Genomic DNA, 19,341 nt, shown 5'->3' on the forward strand with positions numbered 1-19,341 from the left:
TATGTATGCATGTAGAGTAGTAAATAAATTTACCTGTAATCGGTGAGTTAGTTTATCAAATGTGATTGCCATTTTGAATTTTTACTACGAATTTTCCAGGTTTGCAAATACTCCTGTTGGATTTTTAATTAACCTTTTTTTATGATTTTAATCCTTTTCAGCCCTGATGTCATAATTAAATATATAAACCGGACATATTGTTTCTGAACAACATTGGTTTTTCCATTTAGTAACTTCCTGTTCTTCAGTCATGCGCATTGGTCTGTTGTCATAGAAGCAACGAAACTGAGTTCGTACCCAAAACACTGCTGGTGGAATATCGCACTACACAGAAAAAATGATTCCTCCAAACGCATCATTGGTCAAATATGACAACCCAGTACTGGTCAGTCGGAATACAGATAAAAAGACACCGAGGGTAAGATTTTTAACAATCGGTTGTCAATGAGAGAAATGTCATTTATCGTCCAATAAAAAGTACGTTCTATTCTACAATTAACTACATCACAGCAATATGAACATTTGGTTGAATTAAACTCAATTGTAGAAAAATATTTTACAACACTATATTGTTATATTTATGATTTGCGTACTTGTATAGTGAAAAGGGGACTGCAATTCTAGTGTAATTTAATTATATATTTATCAAAGTACCATAATTTGAGTAAAATACAGAATGATATTAATGATGTATTTAAGTTATGTTAAAGTTAAATGTTTGACAACATACAGTAGAAACAAATTATGTAATATAAATGTGTGAATTTTAGGCAAGGGCTCTCAAAGTTAGCCCTGGACAACCACAAGCAGGAGGCCCAGTGCCAAATCCCCCAGGGAAACAGAAGATGTCATCTGTTGATGCTAAAGCAGCCCAGCAGACAGATGAAATTCTAAACTCAATTCTTCCTCCACGGTAAATAAAAAACATATATGCATATATTATGTTATAAATTTTGTACTACATAGTGATAAATATGATTTGAAATAGATGTTGCTTTTTACCATCATATTACATGTTGATGAATATAGAGCTTACCGTATATACTCGCCTATAAGTCGGTCTGCCTATAAATCGGTTGTATTTTTTAAGCTTACACTAAAGGGATTGACCCGCTATTATACCAATATTTTCATAACTCGCCTATAAGTCGGACAGGCGTTTTTGGACCAAAGTTTAACTCCCAAGAAACCGACTTATAGGCGAGTATATACGGTAAATTAATTATTCTTCATATAAAGGGACAGGTATTTTCCATATTGTGTGTTTAAGTCTTTGTCTCATATCGCAAATATTTCTTACAGGGAGTGGCAAGAATCAGGACAACTGTGGGTACAGCAAGTCTCTAGTACCCCAGCCACTCGTTTAGATGTCGTCAACTTGCAGGAGGAACTTGACAGGAGGTTACAACAGAGACAAGCCAGGGAAACAGGAATCTGTCCAGTCAGGCGTGAACTCTATTCCCAGTGCTTTGGTAAATAACTTACTGTAAAATAAATTTTAAAGAATTTTGTCAATGAATTAGCATTTTCATGATTAGGATTACAACAATAGTAATATCTTTTTTTCTAATGATATAATTAGAAAATTAACAGCATAACATTTACAGATCTATTCAGATACATTATTATATATACTGTAAGTTTGCATTACTACTCTTTTGTAGATGAACTTATCCGTCAAGTCACCATCAACTGTGCAGAGAGGGGTCTCTTGCTCCTCCGAGTCAGAGATGAAATCAGAATGACAATAGCAGCCTATCAGACCTTATATGAAAGCAGTGTAGCCTTTGGAATGAGGAAAGCCTTGTGGGCAGAACAAGGAAAAGCTGACATGGAGAAGAAGGTATTCATTGATCAAATATTGTAAATGTACTTTTTTCCATGGCATCATAATTCCCCGGAATCACAATGTCTGTTCAATCTCAAGGCATAAAATTATGCAGATTTCTTGGATTGTCATTATATGTCATTAATGCATTTAAGTATGCTGTGACAAATTTCAACAGAAAAATTATGACCATTTATATGACGTTAATTAGTCCCTAGCAGAAAAGGTTACATCTACAGTATGAAATTGCAGTTCTCTTACTCTCATTCAAGGGTTAACTTGTCATTAAAAAATCATTTTATTTTCCAATTGCAGATTTCAGATCTCGAACAGGAAAAGCGTGACTTAGAAAAGCAAGTTAATGAACTGAAGGGTAAATGTGAGCAAATTGAGAAACGTGCACAGGAGCAGAGAATGGTGGAGGAGAAGAAACACACTGAAGAAATGCAGTTTTTGAAGAGAACAAACCAACAGCTCAAGGTATGATCAGGGTTTTTTCACTAAAAAGGAGTGGGTTTTTTTTACTTCAACCATTTTTCTAATTTCTAGGTTTATTACATTTGAAAGTGGAGGAAAATAGATGAAATTGTTTAAGATGGAATGTGTATATTGTTAGAAGTTCTGGAAATAAATATCAGATCAGAATTGCAATTTATGTTTAATATCTAAAGGTGCAATAGCAGGCCTTTTGAATTACTTCTTTCCTTGTTGATTCAAATGCAGATGCATTATATGGTTTTTTTTTCTTTGTGTCAATTAAACTCTAGACACAAATGAGTATGATTATGGGGGAGGAAAATGAGGAGGTATAGAGTTGTAAGTTAAATTTTGCACAAAACTATGTTGTGGATTGCATGAAAAAAAAATTCTGACAATTGTTGATGATATTGGAAGAACAGAACCATCTTGCAATCTCAGAAAAAAGGTAGTCATACATTTTAAAATGTGTTTAGCTAGAAGAAATTGTGTTGTTCACAAGAAAAATAAATGATTCTATTGTTTATTAGGGTCACTAGTAGAATATTTGTGTAGCATCACAACAGCTGTGTAAATTTAAATGAAAGCTTAGTTTTTTACATGAATATTTTTACTACACAATTGCATGATATCACATATGTCTGTTTTTCAAGATTTGAAGTAATTTAGTCATTTGTAAATTATCACAATTTATTTGTCTTTATTATTGAATCCAAAGTACTTCTATATAGTAAAAGGTTAATGGAGACTAAGAGTTTCAAAACAGTAACAATTAATGCATGGAATCATGATTCAAACTTTGGAGGCATTATTAACTAATATAAAATTATAATTATGATGAAAAATTCACTCTTTTATCCAAATTAATGTGAGATTTCAGAAAAAAATCTTTCTAGATATCTTCAGTGTTGAACTTTCTTCAAAGTTAATTTCTTATGAAAAAAGTGTTGAAAAAAAATTTACATCTGTTTTTGTTTTTTAAGAATCATTCTTGGAGAATTTTAGACTGAAGGTATTTGTATATTTTAATCAATTGGTAACTTCTTTTTTTACAGACTCAGTTGGAAGGAATCATCGCTCCAAAGAAGTAATAGGATAATTGGAAAATTCAATGAAATTTCTGTTCCACATAAAAATTGAAAAATCGCATTTTCTAGCATTTCTATTTTATTGACCAATGTTGATGTAACATTTAAATATGAAAGACATAATTGATTCCAAAAAACGTTGAAAACTTTTGTAATCATAATGGATTATCATTGTTTATGATGTGAAAACAGGTTGTTTTGTGATAATGTATATACTGTATATATTACAAAGACATTATTGTAAAATCATAAATCTTTGTGACATTCCATGATGTCAGTGTTTACAAATATAAACACATGTATTTAAGGTAAAAGTTTCTTATTGTTTATGGAATAAACCTTTCTAAAGGGAAAAAAAATCGATACGTAATTGAAAGAAGCTGAAAAACTTTAATATATTTAAATACTATATTAACATAAAAATGTTGCCTTCCCTGGTTTTTATTCAACCTAAACAGTTTATCATGCATATATTATGGCTTTATTCTTGAAATTTACATCACATTGTGTATTAACTTAATTGCAGAGAATTTGAGTAAAATATATTTATTTCAATCTAAATTAAAATAAAATTTTCAATGAATATGATGATTTAGCCATCCTTGAAGCACAGGGGTTTGCTCCCGGCGTGTAATAATTATTTATTAAAAATCATATTTGGTAATACTAAAACAACACTTGTGTTGTTTTAGTATTACCGTATATGATTTTTTAATAAATAATTATAACACACCAGGAGCAAGCCCCTGTGCTTGAAGTATATAACATGTATATACATGTACTCCTCTTGTGCCGAAATCATTGACTGGAAAAAGAAGCAACGGTTTCAAATGTGCCGGGGGGGGGGGGGTGGGGGTCAACTTTACCACTAAATCTGACAAGCAAAAAAAAGGTAATTTACTGTCCAGATCATGGAATTTGCCAGTGCTCGTTCTTACAACATCAAAAAAATGGGGGGGGGGCAGTATCTTAAGAAAAATTTACTGTAGCAAAATACATGTACTATTCTCAGAAAAAAGTGAGGGGGCCCGCGTTCTACGGTCCTGCTTTTATTTTATGATTCAATTATTATAAGTGATACGAATTATATGAGCATACCATCTTTCGTGATTTGTTTACAATCTTTGAAGTCATTACCGAACACTGTGAGCGGAGCGGGATTAAAAAGTACCATAGCCAGTTGATTTCTTGAAATTTTATGTTTACCTGGAAGTCGGATGCAGGTGAACATAACTTTTCATAAATATAACTTTTCAGAACCAATTGTATCAATTTAATTGTTCTCGATCTATTTTTAGTCCAATATAAAAAAAATGTTATATTCACCTGGAAGGTCTTGTGCAGCTGAACATAGATTTTCATAGTTTATTGTATCAATTTGGAAATTCTCGATTAATTTTTAGTCAAATGTAGCAAAATATAAATGTTATGTTCACCAAGGTCTCGTGTAGGTGAACATAAGTTACATAACATAGTATGATTTCTACAATGTTGAATCACAGCCAATCAGAGAACTATAGAAATTATTAATCATATCCAATAGTATTTTTTATACATCGGTAAAGGGACAATTTCTAAAACTTAATTAAAAAGGAAAATGATACGATCCATTGTGTATATCAGATATCAGTATGTATAGTATTCATGATATGCTAGAACTTCGTGTATTCTGATATGTTTGCTTGTCTAAAAGAATCTTAGAGGGGGTGGAATAGGTTACCCTACAGCATCCATGCATACATCAGGTGCTTATGATTAATAATTGGTCGAATATTTGATATGGTATAGATAATAAACAAGCAGGTGAGTTTTTACCAGAAATATAAAAAGGGTCATCTGTTCATCATGCATGGTCATCTGTGTTAAGAAATATAGATCGATAACAAGTTTTTATTTTTTTTTTTAAAGCAAAGGATTTCCGATATAGTTGGTTGGATAATCTTTGATTTCAACACAACAGAGAACCAAGTGATTGTTTTACATTTTTGACCTGATAATTAAAAACAAATCGTTTGTTTGTTATTGCAAACAGTGTATAAAGATCGATGATTATTGAGCAAACGGTCCTATAAAGAAACATCGACAGTAGGTGTAAAAGCACTGGTTGAAATCAGTAAATGAAAAACTTAGATCAATGAATTAAGTCTTGCATGGACAGATTCAGGATTTCCAGTTGAGGGAATGTTGGGGGGGGGGGGTGCAAACAATCTTCTACAAAAAGTTAAAGACACCATAAACCCACAATACTTTTACTTAATATGAGTTCAATAGCATAAGTTTTATTATGACTTTCTTATTTTGAGGAGGCATCGGGTGCCCCCTTCCAAATCCGCCATTTTTGTGAATAAAAGATTCAAAGTGCATTTGATATTCAGTAGATAGACTAGGTCTTTCCAAATCTCATCTTAGTTGTAGAGAAGACATAATAAAAACAAGCAAATCCAAGTGTAAAAACCGCAGAGCAAACACCACTAGTATTAAAGATGCAAAGATTTGAAAGTCTGGGCATCTTTAAGAGTGATCATTTCCCTAAACCAATTTACGAAAGAAATGCTAATGAATACAAACGTGAGGTATTAAAGAACAATGTGGAGTTCATGTGGACCATTTATTTATAGGCTTATACATATTTAAAAAAAAAGTTTTAAGAAGCAAAAAAAGTTCCTTGGGATCTCTTTCTCTCTCTGTGTGTGTGTATCGCTTTAAAGAAAATTCCTTAAATTCCTATCTCTCTCTCTCTCTCTCTCTCTCTCTCTCTCTCTATTTCAGTGAAGTAAGCAGGTGAGGATCCAGGATTTTTTTTGGGGGGGGGGGCACCCAATTCAAAAACCAATTTCCAATCCAGAAAATTCTTGACAAGCAAAAAAAAAAAAAAAATGAAAAAAAACTATTTCGTGGTGGTGATGGTGGGGTCCACGTTTTCTTGGGGTGGGGTGGGGTCCAAAGTTATGTTTTATTTGCTTCAGTATATACTTTTAATAACTCTGAAAATCCCAGGGGGTCCGGACCCTCCTGACCCCCCTCTAGATCCGCGCATGATACGTGTCTATAAACTCTTCTTCTTGAGAGTAAGAACCCTTGTACGAGGCTGTCAAGCCCCCCCCCCCCACCCCCAACCAATGACATACATGCACTTACAACGTATTAATTAAAAAATTGTTGTTAAAATTCAGTATCCAAAGTCGATGCCACATGCAGATCTGAGAATTACATTGAATGTACATAGCTATATAATAATCGATATTCATTTAGATCTGAAGGTTTCATTTTTATTTCAATACGAAATTTAAGCGCATATATATAATTACATGCGGTGTATTCTTTTGTTGAATGCTCATTGCATGATCTTTTGTGATTGTAACGTTAACGTTTTGTCAAATGACAGGATTGTTAAAACTGTGCTACATACATGTATATCCAATTTAATGACACAACAAATGTTTAAAAATTGTCAAAGACTTCATCCCTGTTTAAGTGTTTTAGCGTTTTTCCAAATATATTTACTTCATGATATAGATTATTTCTTTGTGGATTAAAAACCCAACTATATATACCAGGCCAGGTAAATTCTCTTTTTTTGTAGGTGGTAACATTTTGTACTAGGAACTATAAAAGATACATATTAAAATCTAAATTTATCTTGAGTGCTTCTCGTTCTTCCACGTTGCAGCATCCTTAGTGCGTATCAAGTTACTGCCACGCACATGGAATATTTACACCAATGATGAATAACATAAGAACGTCAGTAGGAATCCCACTAGCCACGTTGGAAGAAATTGATTGGTTGATTTAGGCCATGTGACATTGTCTTATATTTTCATTGGATAATGTGTAAGTGCAACAGAGGTTATTCATTTTGACACGTTTAGTAAGTATTTATTCCCACTGAAACTGTTTTGTATTGATTTTTTGCTAGTGTTGTTGAATTCTCAGGTAATTGATAGGCGTCTTTTACCTCAGCTAATAATAAGATGCACTGTAAAGACATCAAGGTAATAACTTTTCTTTTACATTGGGTGACAGCGATTGCTTTGGGTAATATGAGATACCGCAGGTCTGCAGTTTTATGTGCATGCTGAATTATTACTTGATTTTACTCGGGTGCTGCAAGTTTATGGATAATTTTGGAGAGTTTTCTTTTATGATTCTATTATCCTACATTTTATTACATGAAACTGAGTTGGGGAAAATATTTATGAATGCCGGTAGTGTGCATTCCGATCCCGATGCATATAGGATGCATAATTTTGTCAACCTGAGCTAATCCTTTCATAGGACTTTGTGACTTAAATATTTAAATCGTATATTTAAAGCTCTGAGAGATTATAGGGCATTAGAGATTGCCAATATTGAACAACAAAAGAAAATGCATTGAGTATTTTTTTAAAATATGGTACTGCAGAACCATAGACATTTCATTTGCATGAAAATTTTGTAAGCCAGTTTAATCAGTATTACTTAGAGTCATATATAAATTGTATCTTTATATCATAAATTTCATTAATAAAAAAGTTTTCTATTTTGTTGTCTAGTTAATGATTATCTATCTTCATATATGCTAATTTTAGTCAGAAAACGTTGCCCATATATTTTCCCACAACTAAAGGAATCCTCACCTAGAGCAAAATGAGAAGGTTCCCTTAAAACTGTGTATAAAGCACACATTTGCAAAATTTTAAGGATTTGAATCTGTGAAATACCTTTCACTTACTTGACCTAAATCTACAGAGAGGATTACAGAAAAAAGGGCGAATTAAAAAAAAATTAGGTAAGGCAAAAAAAAAATAATAGTCTTGTTTCCTGCTACCCGACCTACCCTATTTTTTTGCACCCGACCCTAATTTAAAAGTTTTTTTTAAGTTTTGGAAGAAAAAAAATCGGGAATTTCTGGAATTTCATGGATCTGTCACCGTAATCGGTTTCTGTGTTAACACAAAACAAGCATTTCATGAAATTCTTGTTTTAAATATGGACTTTCATAAAATACCACTTGAGTTGTGCATAAAAAGACATGAAAGTTTTATTTTAAAAGACAATATTGACCTGTGACATGTTTAATTTGATCTTGTATTAGTTCATATCCTAAAAAATGCCGTTGGAAAAAAATAAAATAAAAATATAAAATAAAATAATTTTCCTACCTACCTACCCTATTTTTTCAGACTGGTAGCAGGAAACAAGACTATTATTTTTTTTGGCCTAATATATGTACAGAATTTCAGTCATTCCATTGGCCCAAGAGAAATATCTTAAGCAGGACTGCTTTTCAGATAACTTTAAGAAATACATGTATCAACAATGGTGAAATAGAATGTTGATTCAGAGTTTTAGACAAAATCTTGAAATTCATGACTGGCAATTTTTTTGGAAGTATTGAACACCATTGGAATTGGATAGCATATGATTATATACTCAGTAAATGGATTGCTTTTGTAGTTAAATTATATAATTTGTTTAATTGTGCTATATTGTCTGTATCGAAGCATTTACTTTAAATAAATGTTATGATGATGAATGCAAATACTTGAAATTGTTTAATTTGCAATTTAAGTATGATATCTATTAACTAAACCAGTTCTTGTAATGATTGTTATAAATGTCATAGTGATACATCCATTTATTCCATACTCCCATATAGAATCAAATATTACAGGAGTACAATTTGTCGTTTGATCTTTGGAATATGTTTTACACGTAGCAACCACCTGTGACTTTTGTTGATATATAATTATACTGTGTGTCTAGCATTGTTATCTTGTTTGCCGGGGAGTTTTGTCAAATATCATGCTTCTGCAGCTGTCATTGTCTACCACGAAATGTTACAATTGTTACAGACATTTGAAACGTGTATGTACTAAACTGAACAAACAGAGTGTTATTTTATTGATTGGATATGTAGATTTCATTTATTGTACTTCTGTGTATTTAAAAAAAAATCAGAAAAGACCTAAACAATATGAAATATTGATATCATATATTGTCTGATAAATAATGATATTACAAATTGAGACAAATATCACATGAATAAGATTTCATAGAAGTGTAAATTTCTCAAATACTTTGCATCTGTTGCTTATTAGTAAATTATGATGCATGAAGAAAAAGTAGTTAATTTGTCATTTTTTGACTTTTTTTCTTTTCAGATGAAAAAATCAATCAGTATGAAGTTAATCGAGATCTATTTGATACTTGCACTTATTGTTATCACATATTCATCTGCCATTCCTAAACCCGGTGAAGACAAGAAGAACAGAGTTCATGAACAGGTAGGCCTTTGTAAAATTGATCATGTACTTAAAGATACTTTTTCAAACAAAAAAATTATTACATTTTTTTGGTGTCATGTGCAGTTTTGATTCAGAGAATTGAAATCAGATTTGAATATTCACCACGGTGTGAAATACATGTATTGCTAAAGGCAAATACTTCTAAAGGAGATTTAGATTTGAGTTGATGATAAAGTATGTAAAAGAATGCAAATTTTACTGATGCTAGATTTTCTTCTTTTACAAATCTTTTGATTATATCTGGTATTAAAAGAAATAGCTGAGAAATATTGATGGATTTGCAAGTGTGTTTTACAGTTTATAACTGTTTAATGCTTTAGTACTTTTACTAATTCACGTTGAAGACCTAGATCAAGTAAACTAGTGAACTGCAATATAATTTTGTTCTTGCATATTCAGATAATATTTCTGTGTTTGCTATAGATGAATACCATTGTTTGTAAAATTTTCAGAAATTGAGTGAAGCTGAGCATGAACACGAAGGTGAACACAATCCAGATTATGACCATGAAGCCTTCCTTGGCAAGGACGAGGCCAAAACGTTCGATCAGCTGACACCAGAGGAAAGCAAGGAGAGATTAGGGTAGGGGGAAAACATACGCATTGTTACAGAATCTTTATATAGATTGGTACGGTGTGGTGACCCCATAAGTTTCCCACCCATTGATACAACTTGAATTTATCATATGGAGTTTAAAGGGAGAGAAAACATTGATTATCAGAGATGAATAGCAATCTTTCTAATTGATAAAAAAATGTGTAAATAAGGAAATCTGTGGGTTATACAAACAGATTGCTAGTTTGTGATTCATGCAAGCATTTATTATATATATAAATGAAGTTTATGCAGTATATGAAGTGTGATCATTAGGTAAAAACATTAAAATTAGTCACACTTTCTTTGTTAAATTCCGAATTAATTTACCACCAGATCAGATACGGATGAGATGCACATAAAGTAATTACTTGTACTGTTCCTGAGTAAGCTTATCCTGTAAAAAAAATCAAAATGAAATCAATCTTTCTTATCGTCGTGCTTTATTGCTGTAGAATTATAGTTGGGAAGATAGACAAGGATGGAGATGGGAAGATCACAGAGCAGGAACTGAGGGATTGGATTCAGTACGTCCAGAAACGTTACATCATCACAGACACAGACAGGATGTGGAAGGACCACGATGTGGAGTCAGATAAACTCTCCTGGTCTTCTTATAAAAAGAGAACATATGGATCAGAAGATGGTAGGTGTTTACACCATATCACGTTATGTTTATTTTATATCAACATGATGATTGTTGAGATATGCTTTAAGAATTTCATGGTTGGCTATAGAACATTAATTTACAGTGTTTAATTTTTTTACATATACCCCCCCCTCCCCCCCCCCCCCCCCCAAAAAAAAAAGAGTCTATGAAAAGAACACACTTAAATTGAAATTTCAGTTGATACCAGGTTTATAAGAGTAGTATTAACACTACCATAACACTTGTAATCAGTATGCATTTGAATGGGTTTTTTTCTCAACCAACAAAAATCAGGCTTCCTGATGTTGGTTCCTAGCCTTTTATCTGTACGACATTTGAATTGATAAGAGACATCCCTTTTTTGACAGATCCTACTGATGAAGATTCCTCCACATTCAGCTACAAGGACATGATTGAGAGGGATGAGAGGAGATGGAAGGCAGCAGATAAAGACGGGGATGGCTACCTCAATAAGGAGGAGTTTGCCGACTTCCTTCACCCTGAGGAGGCCGAACATATGAGAGATATTGTTGTCAAGGTAATTATTTGTTTATCCTTTTTTTTTCCCCTCAGATTTATGAATATACATTTAATGTATTTTTCAGTTTGTTTTTTTTTTTTTGTTTTTTTTTTTAACAGTTTTTTTTGAGATATGTTTTGTAAGTACCGGTAATGTTGTTTAATGACGATATTTTGTGGAAAAAATCTAATAAAAGAAATTGTTTACTTTTTAAAGGAAACAATGGAGGACATTGACAAAGATAAGGATGGATTTATCAGTTTAGAAGAGTATATAGGTAAACATTTATTTTCAATTTTAATTTGAATAAATAAATTAATATTATCTAATCTTAAAAATAAAATTTTCAGTAGACGGTTTACCTTTTGGTCATTTAAGAAAAACTAGGAGAAAATTTACTTCTTGTTCACAATGTCCTGGCATTTGTTAGCTGATATTTATGACGAGGAAGATGATGACCCTGATACAGTCCAAGACGAGGAAAACCTCCATGCAGGGACCCCTGACTGGGTTCAAAGTGAGAAGGACCAGTTCATCAACCACAGGGACAAAAACATGGATGGCAAGCTGGACCAAGAGGAGGTCAAGGCCTGGGTCATCCCCGAGGATTATGACCACAGCTCGGCAGAAGCCTTGCACCTGGTTAATGCCTGCGACGATAACAAGGTGGGACATCATTTCATTATCATCCATTAATCGGAAGTTTTTGAAATTTTCAGGGGACATGTGGCCCGACAAAAATGAGGAGGAACCAGACTGGGTCAAAACTGAACGCGAAACGTTCGCTTCTCAAAGAGATAAAAACGGAGATGGCAAAATGGATCTCGATGAAGTTAAAAATTGGATTATTCCCCCTGATTATGATCACTCTGAAGCTGAAGCTAAACACCTCATTAGCGAGTCAGATTCTAATAAGGTGTGTACTCACTTTTGGCTCGGTTGGGGTATTATTGAAATTTATTGTGGATGTTTTTTTTTTATTATTTTTTACCTCCCTTTGATGGAGTTTGGTATTTCTCTTTTATTTATATCTCTTTTTCTAAAAACATTTACATACATACCTGTCAACTCTCCCGATTTTTTCGGGAGTCTACCGATTTTGAACCCATTCTACCGCTTGTCTACCGATATATTTTTTACCCCCAATTTCTACCGATTTTTAAGAAATCCGGAATTTTTACCGATTTCGCTTTGAATAATACCATATTTCCTGTGAAAGAGAAGATGGCAGTTCATTGTTTATCGGTAGATACATGTTTATTGCCGCTGATAACAGGTAATCAACAAGGTGTCAACTGTGCTATCAGTGATTACTGGGATTGTAATTGCTTCCGATTCTCATTAGCAGAGTTTAACAGAGACAGGCATGCCAGATGTGGAAATTTTAGAAATACACATTAGAAAAATGACAACGGGATACGAGGTAGTGACACTCTGCAGCAAAATATGACAATATACTAATAAACGGCTTATAAATGGAAATAAGTTTTAGAAATATGGCATTCCTTATTATAATCACGTACGAAGTTTTTAAGCATGGAAAATACACCACCAAAGCCAAAAAAGAAAAGATACGTCTGCAAGTACCTAAATTCTTGGGAAAAGGAAGCAGAATTCCAAGGTTGGCTAACAAAAAGTGTAAAAGGCGAAGATCATGCTTTCTGCAGATTGTGTATGAAAAATATAAAGATTGACCACGGTGGAAAAAATGATCTTATGAAGCATGTTTCATCAGCAGCTCATCAAAGCAGCAAAAAATCACAGAACGTCACAATGCCAATACAAAATTTCTTGACAACTTCAAGTGATGAAGGTAAGACATATCATAATTTAAAGAACTGCAAATTGCACTTGTTTGAAATTGGTAAAATATGTACTGAAATTAATGAAAATGTAAATTTTAATGAATGTAACAGACATAATGTCATGAGGGAGAATGCAGTTAAATGATTTTGTAATATTTAAACATGCAAAAAACTACATATTTATTGTTTATATTTTCAAGTACATTAAGTTGATCTTTGACAAAATAATTTCCATTTCAGGAGTGGTGAAAGCAGAGTTTTTATTTTCAAATTTCATTGCGGAGCACAACATCCCATTTGCTGTTGCAGATCATTTCACCAAACTCTGCAAGTCCATGTTTCCTGACAGCCAGATTGCTAGAAAATTTGCCTGTGGCCGCACAAAGACTACCATGATTGTCAAGAACGCCCTTGCCCCTCAGCTTCACAAGGAAGTAGTTCAAAATTGCAGGACAAAGCCATTTTCCTTAGCCTGTGATGAAAGCAACGATAGAAACTCAGAGAAAACCCTTGCTATACTTGTCAGATACTTTGACAATCAGGCAGTAACTCGATTTTTGGACATGCCAATTTGCAATGTGGGAACTTCACAGAATATATTTGACCACCTTGAACAAGTTTTTATGTAAGTTCAGTGTGTATAGATTTTATATTCAATATCCTTTTCTTTTTTTTTTTTTTTACAGATAAAGATTTCAGTAAGGGAATTGATCTTAATTTATCAATATATTTTGTAGAAACAACAACATTCCTTGGGAAAACTTGATTGCTTTCTCCTCTGACAACTGTAATGTCATGATGGGCAAGAAGAATTCAGTGATGACAAAGATCAAGGAAATGCAGCCACATGTTTTTGACATTGGCTGCATTTGTCATTTGGCCAATCTCTGCACAATGGCTGGTGTCAAAAGTCTGTCCCTTCCTGTAGATGACCTCCTTGTTGACGTCTATTATCATTTTCACCATAGGTAAAACATTTATCTAATAAATACATCTACTGGTAATGTTTAACTTAGTTTTCAGTTTTACATAGTTTCAAATTGCACACTTTATATCTGTTATCTTGACCTTAGATTTTATTTCTTTTCTTTTAACAGTGCATTACGTAAGGAAACATACAAGGAATACTTGGACTTCTGTGATGTTGACCCTTCAAAACTTCTGAAGCACTGCTCAACCAGGTGGCTAAGTCTTGAGAAGTGTGTCAAAAGGTTGCTGCACCACTGGCCTGCTCTGACAAGCTACTTCAACTCACACAGTGATGTAGAGAAGCCTGGAAGAGTTAAGAGAGTGGCAGAGCTCCTCAGAAGCCATGAGATGAGGATGACATTCCACTTCTTAGGTTATGTGTTGGAGCCATTGAATGAGTTCAACACTACATTTCAGGTATATAAGCTATAATCTTAATATATTGATAATTTTGTTTTAATAAGTCACAAAATTACAGAACTGTATATTACTTATTTAAGTACTGATTTCTTCTTCTATCTTTGTAGGCTGATGAATCAAGGATTGGATATCTTGGAGAAGAAATCCACAAACTTCTAAGAAAATTCCTTGGCCGTTTTATAAAGGCAGGAATAATCAAGAATTCCAAGGACCTCATCAGTGTGGACTTCCAAAACCCAGAAAACCAGCTCCAAGATAACATACTTGCAGTTGGAATTCTTACCAGGTCCTACATTGCAGAGAATGATGAGGATATTCCACCAGTAGACTTGGCAAATTTTTTCCAGTAAGTTTAGATTCTGACCTTTTAAGTTTTTTAAGCTGCCAGTTCTTAGCTCAGTTTAAGTAAAGCAAGTAAATAAATAAGTTGCTAAAAAAACTTCCTTCAAATATTTGTGGTATGCAGTGTTCATCATGTATTAAGGAATGTTGCATTAATATACAAAAACTCATATTGATATTATACCTCTTTGTTTTTGTCTAATTCTAGGAATGTAAGGGGGTTCTACTGTGCCATCACAAAGAAAATGTTAAAGCACTTTCCATTCAAGGACCCAGTTGTCAACAATTTAGGATTCTTGAATCCTCACAGAAGGGAAGAGACCACCTTACAGTCTATAGTGGAGATTGCCAGAAGATTCCCTGTCATAGTTCAGGAAAAGGACTTCCCAAAGTTGGAAGAGGAGTATCTGGATTTCAGTGTTTCTCCTGACTGTGACCTTCCAAACTTTGAGAAAGGGCAGACAAGAATAGACTCATTTTGGGGAGAGATGGGGAAAATCACCAACAAAGTCTCTGGAACACCAAGATTCCCAATTCTTAGTAAAATTGCTCAGTCTATGTGCTGTATCCCAAACAGCAATGCAGATTGTGAGAGGGTGTTCTCCCTTGTGAGAAAAATACAGACAGAACAAAGATCTTCCATGGACAATCAGACACTATGTAGTCTTCTATGTGCTAAAATAAACTGTAAAGAGGAATGCCATCAAGTGAAACCTTCTAAGGACACTCTAAAACTGACTAAATCAGCAGCTTACAATTACAATAAAGAACATTAAAGTGTATCATTTGTTATTTCTTAGTTATCAGTATGAACAAAAAGAACGCGCGATGACTTTTTACCATCAAAAAAGGTCGTCGCGCGTTTTCTCCCCCAAAAAATATTTGGAATGTTGACAGGTATGTACATATTTAACTTTATTTTATTTGAAGCAAGTCAGATTTCTTGAAAAAAAAAATAATTTCTGAAAATAAAGATACTTAAGTAATTACTTAATTAAATTGTCCCTGAACAAGTATCTAAAATTTTGAAGCCTTTTCATCTTTAAAAAAAAATCTCCCTAAAAAAACAAATGCATACATATTAGTATATATGTCAGAGTAGGCTTCTCTGTGATCAGAACTGCTGAGTTTGAAGTACAAGTACATGTATTCTCATAAAATCATAGTCAATGAACATTCTTATTAAATGTACACTCCTTTACCTGTATTGGTCCTGGTTTATATGAGCATTTCCTTGCACCTTCATTTGCATGCTTCCTTAAAATATTGAATATTGTCAAGTTCACCGCATGTAACAATTTTTTTTAATATATTTTATTACTCGTAGATTGTTTGTATTTCATATATAGACGTGATAGACATTTATGCCAATAGTTGACCTATTTGTTTCCTTTTTCTGGCCGTTTCACATAAATTGCATTGACTAAATCACTTTGAAAATTTTAATTTCTGAAAATATTTTTCTACAAATTTAGATTTAATGTAAATCTTATATTTTTACTCTTGAAACTTTTAATTAGGTGCCAAAAAAAAAAATACATATATGAATATTTTTTTACCTGCAAACTAAAGAGCCAGAAAGGGGAAACAAAATTTTTATTATGTCTTATATGCTTGTGAAATATACCAATATTTTTGGGAAATTGTATTATAATGAAGAATTTTTTTTTCTTTTTTTTTTTCTCTCGTGCAATTTCTGCAATATTTAGCATCTTAAGCAGATCATTCATAATTTGAATGCTAGACTGAAGGATAAAATACATGTAGCTCAAAATTCAAGCTGCATGACATTACCATTTGAAAAGTATGAACCTAGCTTATGGTCAGAAAAAAAAAATTATTCCTTTATCTTTTACAGGATGGCAAATTATCAAAGGAAGAAATTCTTGAACACTATGACCTGTTTGTGGGCAGCCAGGCAACAGACTTTGGGGAGGCTCTAACAAGACATGATGAGTTTTAAAAACGTGAAGCTGTAGTTCATCTTGTGCAATGCACCGACAATTTTAGCATTTTTTTTTCATCAGGTTATGTTTGTCTAGTTTAAAGTGTAAATTACCTGTCAAGAGATTGAAAGTGTGAATTTTGTTTCACAAGTCGGGTGGATTTGTAGAGAGTGTTAATGAATGAAAGGCACATTTCTTATTATGAAATGTTTGACGTATACAATTGTACATTCAGCTATAAGAAAATTCCTGTAGATATCAACCAGGCTTTTGAATATGTTTGATAAAGAAATACTCTCTAATCATTAACTAGTCCCTTAAACATGTTAAAGATTTAGGACATAAATTTTACACTAAACATTCTTTTGATAGGTTCTATACAATAAAAGTGAAAACCAAATGTGGTCGTGTATATGTGTGTGCATGTTTATAACTGTGACACTGTATTCCTTGTGCAGATGCCTTATTGTGTAAATAGCTTGTAGTGTACAGGTGAATTGTTTTTTTTCCTCCTTGGTTTATGGTAGTTTTTATATTTTGCTATAATACAAAATATGCTTCCCATTATTTCAATAGTTTATTTTATTAGTGTCCGGTATTAATTTACTGGAAATGTTGTTATGAGAAATGCTATTTGTGTATACATGTATTGTCAGTTTGCTGTAATTTTGGTTTATAAATGTAAATCAAAGTTTTTCTTCACAAAAGAAGAGTCGTAAAGGAACACAATCATATTGTATGAATTTTTTTTATGCATTTTATTGTGTAGTAAGGATGGTATTCAAATACAGAATTGCTAATCAGTTCATTGCATCATGTTTCAAATAATTAACTCAAATAAGAAATTTTGATTTGTCATTATTCGGTCATAAATAAATCATTAATGCTCGATATTTTTGAAAGAATATTCTTTAAAAAAAATGAATAAATAAACCATTTATGATATATATAGATAAATTTTAAAAATATTGCAATTTAGGAGCTTGATTGAAGCATATTTGCAAATGATTACCTTTATTCTGCCTGATGGTTAATTGATTACCAGTTGTCATTCCTAATAACCTAGTATGCTTTCAATACATTTAACAGATGCCATGATATGTATCATTTATTAAGATCTGAAAGGTTCACAAGAATGCATGCTTTAATTTTGAATGATTTTAAGCTCATATAAACAAGCTTTATTTTACAAGTGCAAATATTGAAAGTTTACTATAGATGCCAAATATTACAGTCAAAGACTTTTTTTTTAGCTCTGGAAAGATGTTTTGTGTAACATATAAAAGCAGCTTTTCTTATTAAATGATATGTTTAGTTGTTCTATGAAGAATTGAAAAACATGTACATGTAACAGTTTTGTGATTCAGATTTTTATGTGTAAACTTAGAATTAACAAAAATTTTCTTACAGTGTTTAGTGCAAATATTTTGGAAAAAATAATTGTTTCAACAAAAATGGTATTTTTGGCAAAACCATATGTAGAGAGTTTATAACTGCATGAATTTTTTTTTTTAATTTCACAAAATTAATTTTTTTAAGGTGCCAGATATGATAATCAAATTGAAAGTGTCTTTAAAATCTGTATGTAGTGAGAATGTTTCAGATTTTTTTTTAAAGTCCCTTTTCAATTATTTATATCTGTGTTAATTTATGAACAAAAAAGAGTCGTGCATAATTTAGTCAGGTGAATTTTACTCTCAGTGAAGGACTGTACTTTTTTTTCTTTATGTTAGAAAGGTTGTAGTAGTGTCTCAAAATCATTGGTCTGCCAAGAAATTTTATTTTTAAATGCTTGCCACTATATTAATGCCAATTCAGAAAGCATTGAGTAAACAATAATTTTAACCCCCAAAAGGTTGGATTGAAAATTAGTCTAAGTATAATACATTCATTTTTTTCTTTGAGATGTTATTTGATAGAATATTCTGCAATAAACGCTGGATATTTGTTTAAGTTTAATACATGTTTTAGTTTTTGTTGGTCTGTATGATATATAGATGTGTTGGAGAGTACATATCCTTTTTATGGAACTGAGTAATTTCTATCCCACCTCAGTTTCAGTTATGAAGATTTTGTGATCTGAAGTAATTCACAAGCAAATAAAGGAGGAATGTCACTAAATGGCAATAAGAGAAATCAGTGGGGTAGTTTAGACATATATTTTTGGCAATGTTATGGATTTGGAGGTTCGATATTGACTCCTGATAAGGAAGTTGCAAACTGAACGTTTACTGTTGAGCTTCATCAAATACACATATACACTTTCATCTATCGCAAAGGACTACCATTTCAATCGTGCACGTATAAAAATTACTTTGTAAAGAGAACATAAATCCTTAACATTCACGTCTTGTATGGGATTTGATTGTTGAGAAATTTCAAGTAGATCAGCTTACATAATATATGTACCTACGA

General features: G+C 32.4%; 3 protein-coding genes across 6 annotated transcripts; all 3 read left to right on the plus strand.

The window, feature by feature from the left end:
* The first annotated feature begins 244 nt into the window (after positions 1-244).
* On the plus strand, positions 245-3,601 carry LOC133179509 (33 kDa inner dynein arm light chain, axonemal). The gene is made up of 6 exons (XM_061314278.1): positions 245-418; positions 771-913; positions 1,303-1,472; positions 1,665-1,843; positions 2,144-2,308; positions 3,361-3,601. Exons 1-6 carry the CDS (start codon positions 338-340, stop codon positions 3,394-3,396), a joined length of 774 nt encoding a protein of 257 aa, XP_061170262.1. The 5' UTR covers positions 245-337; the 3' UTR covers positions 3,397-3,601.
* Positions 3,602-7,163: 3,562 nt separating this feature from the next.
* Positions 7,164-18,885, plus strand: LOC133183349 (calumenin-like). Of its 4 annotated transcripts, none has more exons than XM_061318308.1 (9): positions 7,246-7,261; positions 7,354-7,385; positions 9,537-9,659; positions 10,133-10,263; positions 10,731-10,921; positions 11,293-11,462; positions 11,661-11,721; positions 11,875-12,110; positions 16,839-18,885. In XM_061318308.1, exons 2-9 carry the CDS (start codon positions 7,365-7,367, stop codon positions 16,941-16,943), a joined length of 1,038 nt encoding a protein of 345 aa, XP_061174292.1. In that variant the 5' UTR covers positions 7,246-7,261; positions 7,354-7,364; the 3' UTR covers positions 16,944-18,885. The 4 variants fall into 4 exon arrangements, with proteins under 4 accessions (XP_061174300.1, XP_061174292.1, XP_061174316.1 ...); XM_061318332.1 differs by lacking the exon at positions 11,875-12,110 and adding an exon at positions 12,164-12,360 and having other exon boundaries at positions 7,247-7,261; XM_061318316.1 differs by lacking the exon at positions 7,354-7,385 and having other exon boundaries at positions 7,164-7,261.
* Positions 13,103-15,777, plus strand: LOC133183337 (uncharacterized). Its single transcript, XM_061318298.1, has 6 exons — positions 13,103-13,257; positions 13,490-13,874; positions 13,987-14,217; positions 14,347-14,635; positions 14,746-14,984; positions 15,189-15,777. The coding sequence occupies exons 1-6, from the start codon at positions 13,119-13,121 to the stop codon at positions 15,754-15,756; spliced, it is 1,851 nt and encodes a 616-aa protein (XP_061174282.1). The 5' UTR covers positions 13,103-13,118; the 3' UTR covers positions 15,757-15,777.
* Positions 18,886-19,341: the final 456 nt, after the last annotated feature.

Source organism: Saccostrea echinata, unplaced genomic scaffold (genome assembly GCF_033153115.1).
Source record: "Saccostrea echinata isolate AGI-Se365-2 ecotype Australia unplaced genomic scaffold, CSIRO_AGI_Sech_v1 ptg000001l, whole genome shotgun sequence".
Classification (NCBI taxonomy): Eukaryota; Metazoa; Mollusca; class Bivalvia; order Ostreida; family Ostreidae; genus Saccostrea; species Saccostrea echinata.